The following is a 16501-nucleotide window of genomic DNA, read 5'->3' as shown; positions in this document are numbered from 1 at the left end:
TGTATAGAGGCATTTGCATTAAAACACAGATCACATAAGAAATAATTGATATTTTGCTTCTAGATTGTAACAACATAACATGCTGCTGGCAAGTTTAAAGCAAAATCAACTTTGTTTCTGAGAGATGAGATTAGAAGATTGCAACTTATGAGAATCTGGTTTAAAAAAAAAAAAACATTAGGAAGACACTAGGTGTGTTGGACAGAGCCAGTCCAGCTGTTTCTCCCTGCTTCCTAAATGCACAGACATAAGGTTGGTCTTCAGCTTCTTATCCCACTTGCAGAAAGAAAGCAAAAAAGGTTATTGCTCAAAACTCCTTTGAACTGTAGCAATGTATATTATATTTTGAACACAATGTTGAATGAATGTTAACTTCAACTTTAGTTTAGTACAATATTTACATATATGCCCAGTGCTTTAGTTGAGAAACTTAATCTTATTTTATACCTCTGGTACTAACTCATCTTAACCACCCACACAGTTTGTGTTGTTTTTACCCTCACGATGCTTTGAAAGTGTTTTTAGAAGGTGCTTTTGAAGCAGTGTACAGATCTGTCTAAACTCATCCAGCAGGAACACCGCGCAAATCTCCTGACATGAATTGAGAGAGAGAGAGAGAGAGTGTGTGTGTGTGTGTGTGTGTGTGTGTGTGTGTGTGTGTGTGTGTGTGTGTGTGTGTGCGCGCGCGTGTGTGTTTGGAGTTTGTGATTTCGTGGGGGTTTGTTTGCCCTGGTGTGTCAGAGAGGTAGAAGAGAGGTGACAGCGCTACCTTATTTGCAGCACAACAATTACTACAGCATGTGCCACTGTTCAAAAAAACTGCAAATCTTGTTGTGAGTGTTTGAGCCCCTGTTGATTGGAGGAGAGAGGGAGAGAGAGAGAAAAAAGAGTGTTCTGCCAGGAAATGAGGTGTTACAGCAGTGGATCTGGTCCTCCCATCAGTGAGACACTACTCTGGGGAGCTCAGTTGATTTTTCCCTTTAAACTAACAGAAGAATCTCTCTGGCTAGTCAAACGCATTACGTTACGGTATCATTTGATCTTTTTTTAACAAAAAGAAAGAGTGTGATGAAACCTTTTTTTGGCATGCTCATACTGGCTGCCTTGCAAGGTGTTCTATTTTCTGTGCATTATTCTCCTAGTGAGTCAAAAATAGAAACTGATATGTCAGAAAGAGACAGTGACAAAAAGCCAGAGGCAAACCAAGCACACACACACAGACACACACACACTCCATTTCTCACTTCACACTCTGCACCATTTCTTCAGTTTGTTCTTATCTCTCATGTCACTCATATGTTTGTATTTTTTTCCTTCTCTTTCTTCCTCCTCCCTTATCTCTGCAGGTTTTCCTGAGCAGACAGTCTGTGTGGCAGAGTTTTAGCTCGAGTGGAAGTGAGTTAGCGAGTGAGTGAGTGGGTGTCATGGATGACAGTGAAGCAAATGTCGAGGACCATCCCTACCAGAACCTGCTGCTCCTGGGAGCCATCGCAGCAGCATCTGCATTTGTGGTCACCATCCTTATTGTCCTTGTCTGCGTTGGTTGCCAAAGGTAAGAGGGCACGTCACGTGACTTGAAATCCGGGGGGGTGGGGGTGAAAAAAAATGTCGACAAGGCAGAGTTTTATCATCTCTGCTGCCAGCTTTCCGTGTCTTCCCCATCATCCACTCCTTCTTTTATGTGTCTCTACTTCTTCTGAACTCTTCTCCTCCCTTCTTTCTCTTCCCTCCGTCCGTCCTCTCTGTCTCTTTTATCCCCTGCTCTGAGCGGAGTGGCAGTAATGAATGTTAATGGCTGCGAGTGTCAGATCAGATGAAATGATGTTTACAGGACACAGAGGAGACAGGCCAGAGTCAGAGCAGCCTCACATCACCCCTCTTAAGCAGACTCCTCAGCAGGCAAAAGCAATGGAACACCCCGCGGTTTAAAGAGGATCAGACTCTGAGCCATGCAAGAGCAATGGAACGGCCTGTTTCTTTTTCTTTTTCTTTTTTCTTTTTTTCTTCACAACCCTCAGGGACCAATCAGAGGCTGCACTGTGGCTTTGTTGCCATGGGATACACAGATAAGGATGTAGGGAAATGTCAAACGAGCTCATGTCATGGAAATAAAACCACACTATTGTTAAGATCTAAAGAATGAAATATATGCTCCCTGCTGGATGTTAGTAATGTTGAGGAGTCAAGCGTTCAGTAGTTCACCATTTCAAATTCACCCTGTTATATACAAATACCATAGATACAGCAAAGTGACATGCCGCTATTGATTTCCTACTATTGATTTAAGATGAATCCTGCACTTGCTCTTTTCGAAGCCAAGCCTTACAGTAGATTTTATTCTAAAAATGACAAGATATTTGTTGCCCTTCTTTATATGTCTCCATGTTGTTTTTACCTGAAACCCTGTCCTGTGTCATGCTATTATGAACATCTCCAAGGCGAGCTGTCTTCACCCTCTCCTGATCCCCGTGGGGTATTACGGCCATATGTTTGTACGAATGAGATGGAGTTCCAGCTCACTAGAGGAGACAATAGCTCACTGCACTAACATGGAGCTGACACAACTGACTGTGGTACTTTTTCTGCTCAGATATAGTTGAAGCAACTTGCACGATTAGATGACACAGTCTTTGTGCGACTCTCGCACCTGCTAGTGAACCAGAAATGCTATTTATTGCTACACAGTGTTTTGCAGTGCAGCAGTAAAATCTCACATACTATGTGAAGCAGATCCTCACCTTCCCGAATTGAGAAAAAAAGAGACGGAGGGTAGAACAGTTTTCGCATTCACACCTGCACCCAGGAGCTTTTGTCTTCTTACTTCATCTCGTCACTCTCTCATATCAACACTCTCACCATATCAACAGTTTCCTATGGCTACAGCCACCTCCAGGGATCCACAGTGATGTGTAACACTACTCTAAATACATTTGTAGCACAGGACTAATAAGAGGATTGTGAAGTAAAACAGCAGAGGGGATTAGCAGGAAGGAAACTACAGAATAATAATTGTCGGTTTGCTTGCTCTTATCATGAAAATAACCAGAGAAACAGAAGAAAAGAAAAGTTTCTCAGTGAAGGACACATCCTCCGCTTTGGCAAAAACCCGAGTCACGCTCCGCTCACTGTTTGACTGGGCTCTTGTTATCAACCAAGGACTTTTATGCCCTAACCAGAGTTGGATGCTGATAGTATCTATGTGCTCTGAGTGTGTGTATGTTCTCTCTCTGTCCACCGGCTCCTGTTGACCTTCCTCACTTTGATGTTGTGTCAGAAAAAGCAAGAGCAAGCACCCCCAGGCCGGAGAGAAAGGGACATCTGTAAATATGGTGAGACATGCTTTCGTTTTACTCCCCCCTCCCTCCATCTCCTTCTGCTCTTTTTCCTGTAAGCTGCCTCCCTCAGTAGTTACACAGACACACATGTATGTGTTTGCATGTTTTGTTCCTGTATTAACATGTGCGTATGTGTGTGACAGCAGGGTACACTTCGGCATCCGAAACTGAACTCCATGAGCAAATCTGACACCAGGCTGCACGAGATCAATCGCTTTCCCTGCAATGGAAACTGTAAGTGACGACTGACAGTTTTTGTATGTGACAATATATGATGATGTGCCACCTTAGAGCATCATTTCACTCCTGCCCCCTCCTCCTCTCTGTGCAGCTGTTAGTAAGAGCCGTCCGGCCAGCATGGACCTCCTGCTCCTCCACAGTCGGTGCTCCCAGACAGACCTGAGGCCCTCCCATGGGCGCCAGCTTCCTCAGATCCCCACCAGTCCCCAGGGATCAGGCCAGGGGGGAGGAGGGGAAACAGGAGGAGATGGGGTAGGAGGAGGAGGTGGAGGAGGCGGAGGAGGAGGGGGAGGAGGAGGAGGAGGGGAGGCCAGAGACCACACGTACACCGAGGTGGGCCTGCGCAACAACCCTACCCCAACCCACTGCCTGGACGATGGCCTGTACGAAAGTGGTGGGTGTCCGAGAAGGTGACACGGGCCCAAAGGTGCCCTCTGCCCCGCCGCCCACATCAGCCAACACTCCAGCTATAATCAGAGCTGCCCAGAGCCCCCCATCTCATGCCAACGGAGCCCGCAATGGAAACGGGCACGGGAATGTATGTATATTCACACCCATTCAAGATGTACGTTATGCTTTTAAATGCAATGCAATGTAACATCTTAAGTAATATGAAACCTTGTGTGTGTGTCTTTGTTTTTTGTTTTCCTCACAGGGTGGCAGAGGGAATGGCAGAGGGAATAGCACCATTAACAGTCCACTGACAGGAAGAGGTAACGGGGCGAGTGGGGTTAACAGATCCCCTCTCTCTTCTGTGAACTCACTGGCCATTCAAGATCCAACTGCAGCTGAGTACGCCTCCATACGGAAGTTCAGAAAGGTATTTTTGATTGTATATTTTTATCGGTTATGCAGGTAGCAACTTGCAATGAAAGACGCGATGCTCACCTTGTTTATTCAGTGAAATGAGTAGTTTAGTTACAGAGCCTCACCTGGATAAACTCATTAAATCTTTTTGATGCTGCTTCATTGAGTTTGAAAACACATCGCAGGGCTGTACATTGCAACAGATATTGTAGCATTTCCATTAAAAAAAAAAAAATCCAACCTGTGCTTATACAGACACAGAGATGCAGCTGCATTCCACAGATACGTTGTCACACGACACTGTAAACAAAAAAGTTAGATAACATCAGCTGGTGTTTTGACATCTCTGAAAGTTGTGCCATTTGATTCGATGGAAAGTATTTACTACGTCTACACTGTCAACAGGCGACGTTTATCTCTCATGCCATGTGACCACATCTGTGGCTATAGTAGGTGTTTCGTGATTGTAATCAGTCTCAAGAAGAACAGTGGGCTCTGAGTGATATGATATGATCAGCTGTGGTGAAAAACCCAGGTATTGCAACATATTTTTAGTAGTGATCGAGGGTGGTAGTATGAGACTAAACTTAAGACTAATATAACTGGATTTTGTATGCTTTTCAAAGTGCACACAAAGACATAGAAAGGCATCCATCAGCTTGTGTGACTCTGAATAATTAGGTAAAATAGTAAAATTAACCACGATTAAAATCTCCCTTGAAATACAGTGTGTTAATATTTGAACAGTCAACCTGCTTAGCACTTATATAGAGTTTTTACTGTGTTTTCTTTGACTGAAAGCGTTGTATATAATGTTTCACTGGTGACTCAATACCTGAAGGTTGACAAGACAAACAGGAAGGAAAATAACGGGGCCGACAGCCAGTCAGACAGCCAATCGAGCGTGAGCGATTCACCCTCTGCTGCTCCCCCTCCGCTACATCGCAGTCAGGAGTTTCCACGCAAGCCGCTGGAGCCGTTTCACCTGCACTCCTTCCCAAAGGTACGGGAATCATCTGTTCAATATGCTCCCTATCAACCCCAGGCATTGTACAGTATTACCAAACCACCGACCTTCCCAAACTGTAAGTCTGTCTGTTTACCACCAGAGGGCACTGTCCACAAACAAACAGCTCTTTCTGTTCAGACTGGAAGACTTACAATATATTATTTTGGTCTTGTGATGTCTTCTTTTGCCATACATACATACATACAGGGTAAGTGTGAACATTAGTCTGCAAAAATGTTTGGAACATTATCACCACTGATAAAATTCACAAACCAATCAACTAAACAACTTTCATAACTCATGTTTTATGATATTACCTTTTATTTGAAAGTTTTAATCATGTAACAGAGTTGTATGTTGCCACTTGGGACGTGTTTATAAACAGCCAAGGCCACAGTTTAGGGCTGTTCTGAGAGGGAAACAGAGGGACAATGATCGGATGGTGATCAGCCTTTCCTGTGGGTTTTGCTGGCACTCGTATCTATTTTTCATGTATGTGTGTTTGTGTTTGGCAGAGCATAAAACAGGTGACTTTGTCTTTTGTGTTAGTGATTTAAGGAGATTGATACGGTTGTTTAAACAATTTCCTTAGCTGTGGATGTCAGCCCCATTGTTGACCTGCACTTTTAATCTGCGTATGCTAAATCCTTGACAGTGTGTCTCTGTGTGTGTGCATGTTTGTGCGCGTGTGTCCGTGTGTGTTTGTTCCGTCTCTTTGCACTGTGCTGCGCAGCACAGTATTAGAGTGGCCAGAGTAAAGAGTGGAAGGATGGATTATGTAAGAGCTTGGCAGGCTGCCAAGAAACTGCCTGTGTGTGTGTGTGTGTGTGTGCATGTTTGTGTGTGTGTGTGTGTGTGTGTGTGTGTGTGTTCCTGTTGAATCTATCAGCAAGTCTATCTAGAAATGGCTAACAGGTAGCCAGCAGCCAGTGTGGGGATAAATAATGTTCACATACTGAAGCCATTTACTCTGCCCCGGCTTCTATTACTCACACTGCACAGGAGGAGCATATAAAAGTTTAATCGTCCTTGGTCGCATGTGCACATACCACTACATGCTTTCTAATTGGTTTCTAATTGCTTTTGATCACCAGCAATGATAAAAATTTAACAAGAACAGTTACTTGTTTGATTATTGTTTATATTACAACCATTTTTGTATTATGTGGCCAGGTTTCTTTTGTTTCTCAGCGAAAGGATCATATATAACTATTAAGCAGATAGAAACAGAGAGAATTTTGTGAACTCTAACTGTGACCGATTTCTATTATCTTCCCTAAAATCTTACTAAAATTACATCTACCAGTGCTGTTAAAGGGGGATTATGTTTTTGTAGAAGGATCTGTACCTCAGTGAGTCTGCCCTTCTGTCAGCAGGATATCTTTGACGGAACAGATTTGTGTAAAAACCTCGCGGAAACATTGGTCATTAAGTGGGAAGGAACTAATAAACAACTGAATGAGCATTCCTTCTTACCTGAATAGCACAAGCCATCTAGTAATTTGTTGGTGATGGTTTTTACAGATTTTATCAACACTTGACTTAATAGTAACAGATACATAATGCTGTGGCAACAAAGGATAGATAATGTCAGCAGCATCTGATCCCAATTAGGAGCTGGTCTCAGAGCAGCTGCCAGCTGAAAAGACTGTTTCCAACGCCCACTCTCTTTTTGACGGTGCCACTTGCTGATTCATTTCTCTGTATCCTGACATAAAAGCTGGCGTTGGAGAGCAAAAAAAAGTAAAAAGCCAGATGATTTAACATAGGTGGATGTAAAGAAGAGATATCTATCATCAAATAGCTTCAGAAGTGACACTTTTATGACCATAATAATCGTGATTACAGCAGTACTGACCAAATTTGAATAAAACAGTCCACATTATTCCCACAGTGCAAGTGTGTTATCGTTTATGCAGCCGTGACCTCTGACCTTCAAAACAAATGCACCCTCTCTCTTTCTTTCTCTTGCTCCACCCATGCTGTGCAACATGGTGACTGTTTACCTATTGAGCAAACACAGCAAATGAAAACTTCCGTAACTCATAACTCTTTGGACAAACAAGGACTGAAAAAAACAAACCAAAAATAAAAAAAAAACCTGACACAGCTCAGCACAGTGTTATTCTTACATGTGATTACATGTTTTAAATGTTTCTGCACTATTGCACAAAGGCTTTCAGATGGTAATTGCAGTACTTGCCTGAGCTCCTCCACTGATTCTGTTTACCTAGGAGGTGGTGTTCATGGGCAATGGGGAGCAGTATATCTGGAAGCCCCCAGAAGATGATGACATTATTACCTTGCACCCGCCTCCACACCATGGAGAGAATGGACAGGGGCACCCATCTCCCCCAACTGCAAAGGAGGTAGTATGTGTGTGTGTGTGTGTGTGTGTGTGTGTAAGGGGGGGGGGGGCAGACAGATAGACAGACAGGCCTCTTGATTTGTGACTGCTGTGTTTACTGGGCGGGGTGCCCATGTGATTGGGGCATGCTGTCATAACACGGCTGCCCTGTGACCTGCCTGTCATACGAGGTTTCTCCTTACAGCCAGAGGTCACGTTACACGCATCCAGCACTCCCAACCCCCCTGCTTGAACCCTGACCCCAATCTCCCAGCCCCCCCCCAATCATCTGCCTGTCTCCTGACGCGTGACTCACCAGACGGATCGGACATCGGTATCACCTGCTGCCAAATGATTTATCACCACTTTGCATTCAAAGCCATGTTTGCTAAAGGTTAGCTGTTTTGTCTCATTGGCCCATGTAGACAGAATGTGGTCAGCCCTGACTGGGATGTGGCCTACAGATTGACCTAAATGTGTGTATATATGGTAAAGCATGTCTGGTGGTGATCGGAGGAAGTCTGCATTCACCAAATGTGTCACATGCCCAAACACACATGCCAAATTGCCACATTCAGCAACTCCACTCAATCTCTCTCTCTCAATCCCCCTTTCTTCACTGTCACAGTATAACATACTGAGAGAGTCACAAGCAGTTTGGGAACTTTAATCATGCCTAGGGTGCTGGGGGAGTCATTCTGAGTAGATGGAGGGGTGTCCCTAAATAGAAAAAGACCACTGTCTGTTATTAGTTTGTGACTGAGCTTCTCTTTTCCATTAAAATCTCCATCAGCTCAGGGAAGTTTTTTTCCATGTCAGTAACTTGTTGGTATTTTTACAAGTGAAGAGCAGACCTGAATTTTGACACAGAAAAATAATGCATTCATTCATAATGCGTTCATGAAAGATAATCTAGATGAGCAGAAACAGTTAGGGATAGTTTTATCTTTTTGGGGAGGCATGTAAGAGTTAAATTTTAAAAAAGCGGTCCTGAAGAGTTTTAAGCTGCTGGTAAGTTTCTTGCCTGAGCCAGCGTTGAGCCAAAAAGTTTGGAAGCTGCTCTATGTGGAGATTAAGGGGTTAAGTCTCTGCTGTTTGGCTCAAGAGTTAAACTCCTCCTCTGCAAATCAAACTGGTACACAGAGCAGCTGGCCTTGACTGCGTTCTGCAATCTCTCTCTGAATATATTTTTCTTTCTTTCTAACTTTCTACTCTGTTTTTTTTTTCTTTTTGAAACTTTTTCTCTCCTGTAGTTGCTGTGTTTTTCCATTGGATAGTTTGTTGTTGCCCTAACATGCCCATATACTTTGTATCCTCTGGAGGCTGTCAGTTGCAGGCGTCAAAAGGTGTTGAGTTTCCACTCCCACCTAAAATCTCCTCCTCTCCTCTGGCGCTCTCTCCTTCTGCTCCACTCCCTTTGTGGCTATCAGGAGGCGCTGTCTTCCCCAACCAATCACGTTGCACAAAGCATGTCTTACCAGATGAATAGCAACTGCTAACAGACTGTTTGGAAACTTGTGCCGTATTTGCTATTCATAAAGTTGATCACACACAGATGCAACAGTCATGCACACTGTTGTGTTTCCATGGATAGTCACTGTACGCAGAAATTAAATACCACTTCTCAAAGCCTCGGTCTGAGCAGAGAGCTAAAGCAGTATCAGAAGAGACACAACAGAAAGAAGCACAGGCTGAGGGGAGGAGAAAAGAAAACATACAATGCACAGGCTTCCTCAACAGCTGCAGCCCAGTTTTGAAATCCCCATCATCTTGTGACTTCCTTCCTCTGCTGCACAGAGCTGCAAATTCTGTGTGCACAAATGCACACACACACACACGCACATACACACACACACACTGCACGTTGTGTGCACACACTTGTAGCATACGCTAGGGTCTTTGTTTATCCAAAAAGGTCACACTAGAGATTTGTGGGGGCAGGGTATCTGTGTCGCTTGAGATTTGTCAGAGACAGAAAGAGAGAGAGAGAGAAAGAGAGAGAGAGAGAGTCACGATTAAAGTCACAGTGGTTTGCATTTTCATCACATTTTCTCAATTTAACTCAACCTAACTCTAACTCTATTTCTCTTGTGTAAAATTTACAATTTAAAGGCACCATAAAAGTAAAGGCAAGGTGAGCACACAAACACAGAAAGAGTCTTGCTCATTGTCTGTCTGCTCTCAGGTTTCAGGTTTTTTTGGGAGCAGAACAAAAACAAGCTTAATCTGTATGTGTGTGTGGGAGGGAGAGAGAGAGAGAGAGAGAGAGAGAGAGAGAGATAGAGAGAGAGAGAGAGTTTGCATAGCCAGTGTTTCTCAGGGACAGTAGAGCGGAGCTGCTGGGTCTGGGTGTGAACACGGAAGGTAAACATGACCATGTCCCACAATCCTCTGCTCTTGTGCTCCCCTCATGGAATTTTGACACAGAAATGCCAGAGGTCACAGCACTGGTTTCTCCAAATTCCCCTCAAGACCTCACACATGCCTTTCAGTTGTGAGTCCTAGATATCAAATCTTGCATGCTTCACTGTAAGCACACATGGACAGAAAACACACACACGCGCACACACACACAGATATTGTATTTACAGATGCACGCATGCACTTGCAGTAAACACAGCCACGAAAACATGTACACAAGCCTCATTCAAAGCAAATGAGATGTGAGCAAAGTCCATTAGTGAACGCTACTGAGCAGGTTTTTTTTTCTTTTCTTTTTTTTTTTTTTTTCTTTCAGCCAGTTGGCTGTCATCCAAATCTTTCACACCATACACCACTGTTCTGTTGCCAAAGCAGTTGTGGTGAAATTTTAACAGGTCCATCCACTGCAAAGCTAACTTTGTCTCTCTGCCTAGACCTCAACAGACTGATAACACAGTTTACTCTGTCTTATCCTACCCGGTCAAAATAGGTCAGGTTACGGCACAGAGCAAGGTCTGTCAACACATGCGCCGCTGTGCACACCCACATAATCCATGCCCACACATCAAATTAGCAGCAACATATGTTTACTTTCATGTCCACATATTGTACCTTCATGTCTGGAATATATACAGACATGCATAAATATAGAAAGTCTGCATGTGCTCGTAGTTAACTCACACTTGGCAGTGGGAAACAATGATACAGAGACTGTTCATTTAAGTCTCAGCACAGTTCAGCATGTGTAGGCTGTATTTAGACATTCACTTATAGAAACAAAGCTATGGATGAAGCAGAGAAAACAGTCACCTTGTATTTCAGGCGCTGTCACCCATAGACTGTAGGATAGAGTTGTACAGTAGTTCATCGCTATTAACTGACACCATACCCTGCTCTCCTTCTGTGTGTGTTCTCAGATTGCAGACACTTACTCCATCGTGTGTAAAACCCAGAAGAAGAAACCTCCTATGGAAAACAACGGAGCAAAGACCCTCCCACGCTCCTTCGGTGGGGAGAGGGGAAACATGGGTGCCCGGGGCCGAGGCAGAGGAGTCCAGAGCCAGGCACGTTCCCAGGAGGAGCCCTGCTACGAGCCAGTAGGAGACAGGTCCTGGTCCACATGCGTAGTGGCCGAGTCTGACCCTGCGTACGCTACTATCGACTCCCACCGGAAACGTGAGCAGGTGGGAACCAATAACAGCACAGCCGGGGGTAATGCCACTCTGAAGAGGAAGAAGCAAACTCCCCAACAGCAGCAGCAGCAACAGCAGCAGCAACAACAGGCAGCACCGGCGGCACCTCAGGGCTCAGGACCCACCGCCCTGCCTGTCAGAGGTCTGCCTGGTGGAGAAAACTTCTATGAGACCATCAGCGATGTGAAACAAGGGGCCAACAGCTCCAGCACCACCACCATCTTCACCTTCAATGACGGGATGGAGATGTACGTCACTGGCCTGTAGCTGGCTGACGGGCAACAAGGGCCCAGAACCCTCTGGTACAGAGTCATGAAAGGGACCTCCCTGTTCACCGGCCAACAGGTTGCTGTACATACATACAAGGCCCTCTATAGACAAACGACATGAGGATCCATTTTGTGTTGACATCAGGTACAAACAGGGTCTTAATCCAGGTTCAGACTTCCCTTGATTGGTCTGTACTTCAGAACCAGCCTAAGCCTAGTCCAGCCCAAATATGGACCAAATACATTTTGACAAAGAAAAAAAAAAAACAAAGAAAAGAAAACTGGAATATACATCTTCAACCTACTGTGTCACTGACCATAATCACCTGTTTGTGCATCATTTTCCATAATATCTTTATTTTTATATGAACACTGTACTCTTTAAAGAGTATGTGGTGTGACTCACAACCTGAGAAAAACACACTTTGATATATATAACAAAAGAAAATGTGCATGCATTGTGCAAACACAAACACACACCTGAAAACAGACAGTAGTAGCAAGGAAGCTGGCTATATTGTGGGTATTAGGCACATTGTTAACTATTGTCACCCATATACAAGGCACACACACACACACACACACACACACACACACACACACACACATACGCCTCAACTTGTGGGGACTTATGTAATATAAGCAGATGGGTGTCACAGAGATTTGCAGTGCTTAGCTCTCACTAAGCAAACATCTGAAACAGGTTCTCTGCACACTGGCCTATTGCCTGGCAGACAGCACTGTGGTGCTTTGTTCAAACACGGCCTATAATTTGTAGGCCTCCTTAAACACAAAAGTAACTGAAGGCTATTGTCCCAGTTTTGCTAATACCCATCAATGTGTTCTAAACTTATTAGCATTTACAAATATAACAGCCCTCATGATGACTTTTGCTCAATGACGTAAGCTTCACATAAATTATGAGATTAGTGAACAATCCATGCTCAGATTTGATAAACATCTGTAGCCAGAAGCATGATGACACACCCCCACACAGATACAGATACTTGGCAGAGTGATGCAGGGTAAAGTGATAGGGTCAGGGGCATTGAGTGGGTTGTGCAAGAATTTCCCCAGAGAGATATGGGTGACAGATTTCACAATGTGAGACCTCTACTATATTACTGGGATAAATGAGAAGAAGAATATTTTCAAAAAAATAAGGAAGTGAAAGAGTGTCGAAAATAACACAGGATGCTTCTTCCTGTACAGTTAGTATGTCATGTTGTTTGGGCTCTGTAAACATTGGATTTTATGACCATTGTAATTTTGCACCGGACAGCTGCAGGACTGGTTGGCTTATTTGCGCATTAACGTGCTGTAAAGGGTGTTTCCAAATGCAGTTCTGATTTGCTCGCTGGTCTCAAAGCCAGAGCTCCCCATAGCTCACCAGACTTAAGTCTGGTGGTTGAAATAGCAACAGAAGGCTTGGACTCCAAGAAAAATAAAGAGCTGGGCATAAAAATTACCAGCGAGTGTCCTTTGGAAGGTTGCCCCTCACCCTCTCCCCACCCTCGTCTCCAGCCTCTGCACTGAGTTCTTTTCCATTATAAACAATCTCTTTCCCATGTAGCTTTGGGGAACATTAAAATAGAGAGAACAGAGGAAGAAAACAAAACATTAGAGCCTTAATAAATGGGCGTAAAGATAAGGGGTGAAGAGAGGCTCACAGGCTGAGAAATTAAGGATGCATCAGAATGAGCTCACTGTGAGACAACCATGCAAAGAGAAAACGGGTTTAGAAAGGTTAGTAACATAAATTAAATGCTACTGTGTCAGAAAGTATGTAAAAATAAATGCACTCTGTATTTTAATGCACTGTTTATTTTTTCTTACCTACTGACGATGCCATCGGTTAAATAGCTCATGCCACTGCCATGAAAACAGTTTGTTTATGTTGTTGGTGCAATTTTTCCTGCTTGATCAAAAAAGTGCATGCTTTGATATATGGAGATGAAAACAAATATTGTGGTACTTTATTGATCTCGTTTGTTGATCCTTTCTGTTGTACTTTTTTGCCATGTGATGCAAAGCAGCGTTCAGTTTTCTCCAAAGCAACAACTTGGAGGAGGAGGCGGGAGGGAGGGGAGAGAAATCGAAAGATGTAGAGAAGCCACTGAGAGTTTAGGGAGTTTATCCTCCCCTCTGGGGGAGCGAGAAAAAGTGATAGAAGTGGGGGAGGGAGATGAAGAACTGCTAATATAAAGCTAGATCAGGATCACTGCAATGGACATGGACCTAAAGGGCCCTCCTCCTTCCAATATGTGTTTGCGTGCGTGCATACTCGCACAGCAGCAGGCACACACATACACACACACACACACACACACACACAGCCAACATTGAGCCATGCACGTTTCCAGTTTAAGGAGAGGAAGCACATTTTGCTTCCACTTGGTCAGCCCTTGCAAACACTCCCTCCCCCAGCTGTGTGCATCCTCTAGTAACCGACACAGACCTCTCTTTTCTCTGCTTCACCTCGCTCCCTCGCTTTGCAGGGGAGGGGCCTTTGATGTCCAGTTCTGAGGGACTCAGGGAGTGATATGGGGGTTGAGTTGGGGGCGTGGGGGGGCAGAGGCTGTGGGTCAGGCCAACCCCAGTCTGATATCAACAATGCACCAACGGCTCAACTACTGCCTGATATGAGAAATGGCCAACAGCTGAGACGCTTAACAAGCTCTGCTGAGGCTACCTTTAGACAATGCTGGCTGGAAATCGCTATCACACCTAATCCTTTTTCTCTGGCTGTCACTTTATGTGTCACATTTTCTTTATCCTGAGAGAAAGCACTGATCTGATATATATTTTGTCGAACACTGTTACACACTGATCAGGACAGATGTTCATTGCACAAACAAATACAGTATGATGATGTAAATGTGTAAAATACTCTGTTGCTGTTCTGATGTTGTTCCAATGTAACATACAGTATACAGTATATTTGTTGAAAAAAAAAAAGATGGTTATCACAGACACATTGTACTTTGTGGATGCAAAATGTTTCATGCTTTCCATGCAGATACAGCTGTTTGTTAATTGTCTTCAGATATTAATTATGGGCCAATACTGCTGTGACAGCTGTAGCCAATGTTGTATGTTCTTAAAGCACAGGGTTTAGTTTAAAAATAGTAAATATAATAAAATATAGTGACAGTGCAGATATGCAAAAGATTGTAATGTTTTATATTAACCTTCATAAAATATTAAAGTGAGTTTTTACTTTTCTAATAAAGTGGCACATTATAACGTGTGTTTGTCTTTTGCCTGTAGTCTTATTGTTTTGTACAGGATATTGAACCAGGCAGCATCACAGTGTGAGTTGTTACAGCTCTGTAGCAGCCTCACAGAAATAACTGTAGCTTGCAATAAATGCAGTTTGCAGTAAAATGTGTTTGTGTAAAATTGAGCAATAAACCAGAAGTGGCTGGGCTCTGCAGGCATTTTTACAAATAGGTTTGTTAAAGAGGCACTGAGATGTCTCCAACACCTGAAATAAAAGAAAACAAATGCCAATATACAACGTCTTTTAATAATAGCAGTTGTTTGATAATATAAATAAATTCCAAGTTATGACAAACCACTAATTCTAAGTAAAGAAAGACATTGGAGAAAAAAAAGATAATTCTATATATAGTGAGGCAGGAACAGTTTAGTTAGCCAAATGTTTTGCAATGTGACTACACTCATCATAGTGTATCTACAGGAAGTGGACACATGATCACTATGAAAAAAAAAAGAAATATGAAAAGTATTGCTATTATGAAGCTTCTAGTGCGTTTTTTATACCAATGCAGCGCAATACAAAAACAAAGTATTAGAGGTAAATCAAGTTCACTGTATGTGACAGTCATAAAAATGACCCTTGCAACACAAACCTCTATATTTACTGCAGTGCTACTGTCTTGGATCTGATTATTTTTGCACAGAAGCAAATATCATTGTTTTTACTCTACAGTGGTTATCTGACAGATTAGTCATTAGTTACTTCTCATTTCAAGATTTTACATGTCAAACATGATCAGTTTATAGAATAGGATGCAATGTATAAATTAAACTACATCAACAACTATAATGGCATATTAAGTAGTTCAAATTAGTTATACTTTGACAATATCAAAATGCTGCTTACATGTAAATGCATCAGTAATATCCTGTATATAGAGTACATGTAACACTGAGTGGGGCCATTTTTTTTTTTTTTTTTGCATCTTTTTAAAGTTTAAATAAATGTTGATCCTAATTTGAATGAGATTTTGAATGTAGGACTTTCATATGTAATGGAGTCTTTTTATACTGTGATGTTACTACTTACTTTGTAAGGGATCTCAGTGCTTCTTCCACCACTGGTCAGTCTCCAGACAGTATTATTCTGTCAGTTTTCCATTATATCAACTAAGGCTGTGGGATGAATAACTTACCCTTGCAATCACAAATTAGATTTATAACTTCAGGTGGGGTAAACGACCTGACCAAAGAGGTTCACGTCATCGATGATAACACGCTTGTAAAGTGTAGTTCATGCCGGTAAAACACGATCCGTTACCATTTGATTTGCAAAGCCGTAAATGCGCAGTTCGTTGCTGCTGAGGCCTTCAGGCTGTTTTCCCTCTCCACTCCCCCCCTCGCCTGCCTGCCTGCCTGCCTGCCTTGCAGACCGGCTCGTCGTCGACAGACACCGGCCGGTAAACTGTAGGACACGCCCCCTCCTGTCTTCCACCCACATTACTTGGATTAGAAAAAAAAGTGATTGACAAGGCGAAAGCAGCCAATCAGATGTCGCCTCGCCGTGGACGCGTGCCAAAATGTAATGTTTATGTATGCAGCGGACCAATGGGAGTGAAGTGGAGGGGGCGTGGCATTCGTTTGGAGGAAAGAGGCAA

The 16501-nt window shown here is 43.2% G+C and overlaps 1 protein-coding gene across 1 annotated transcript in view; it reads left to right on the top strand.

The window, feature by feature from the left end:
* Window positions 1-14871, top strand: part of LOC108889526 (uncharacterized) — a 38114-nt gene extending 23243 nt beyond the window's left edge. The window contains 9 exon segments of the mRNA XM_018686036.2: window positions 1347-1552; window positions 3275-3329; window positions 3479-3569; window positions 3667-3853; window positions 3855-4113; window positions 4231-4395; window positions 5224-5385; window positions 7626-7760; window positions 11077-14871. Of these exon segments, the coding sequence (XP_018541552.2) occupies window positions 1425-1552; window positions 3275-3329; window positions 3479-3569; window positions 3667-3853; window positions 3855-4113; window positions 4231-4395; window positions 5224-5385; window positions 7626-7760; window positions 11077-11619 (1725 nt within the window). The 5' untranslated portion in view covers window positions 1347-1424 and the 3' untranslated portion in view covers window positions 11620-14871.
* The last annotated feature ends 1630 nt before the right edge of the window (window positions 14872-16501 follow it).

The sequence above is a fragment of the Lates calcarifer genome, linkage group LG6 (assembly GCF_001640805.2).
Source record: "Lates calcarifer isolate ASB-BC8 linkage group LG6, TLL_Latcal_v3, whole genome shotgun sequence".
NCBI classification, from domain to species: Eukaryota; Metazoa; Chordata; class Actinopteri; family Centropomidae; genus Lates; species Lates calcarifer.
The sequence above is the reverse complement of the archived record's forward strand: the minus strand, read 5'-3'. Positions and strand labels throughout refer to the sequence as shown.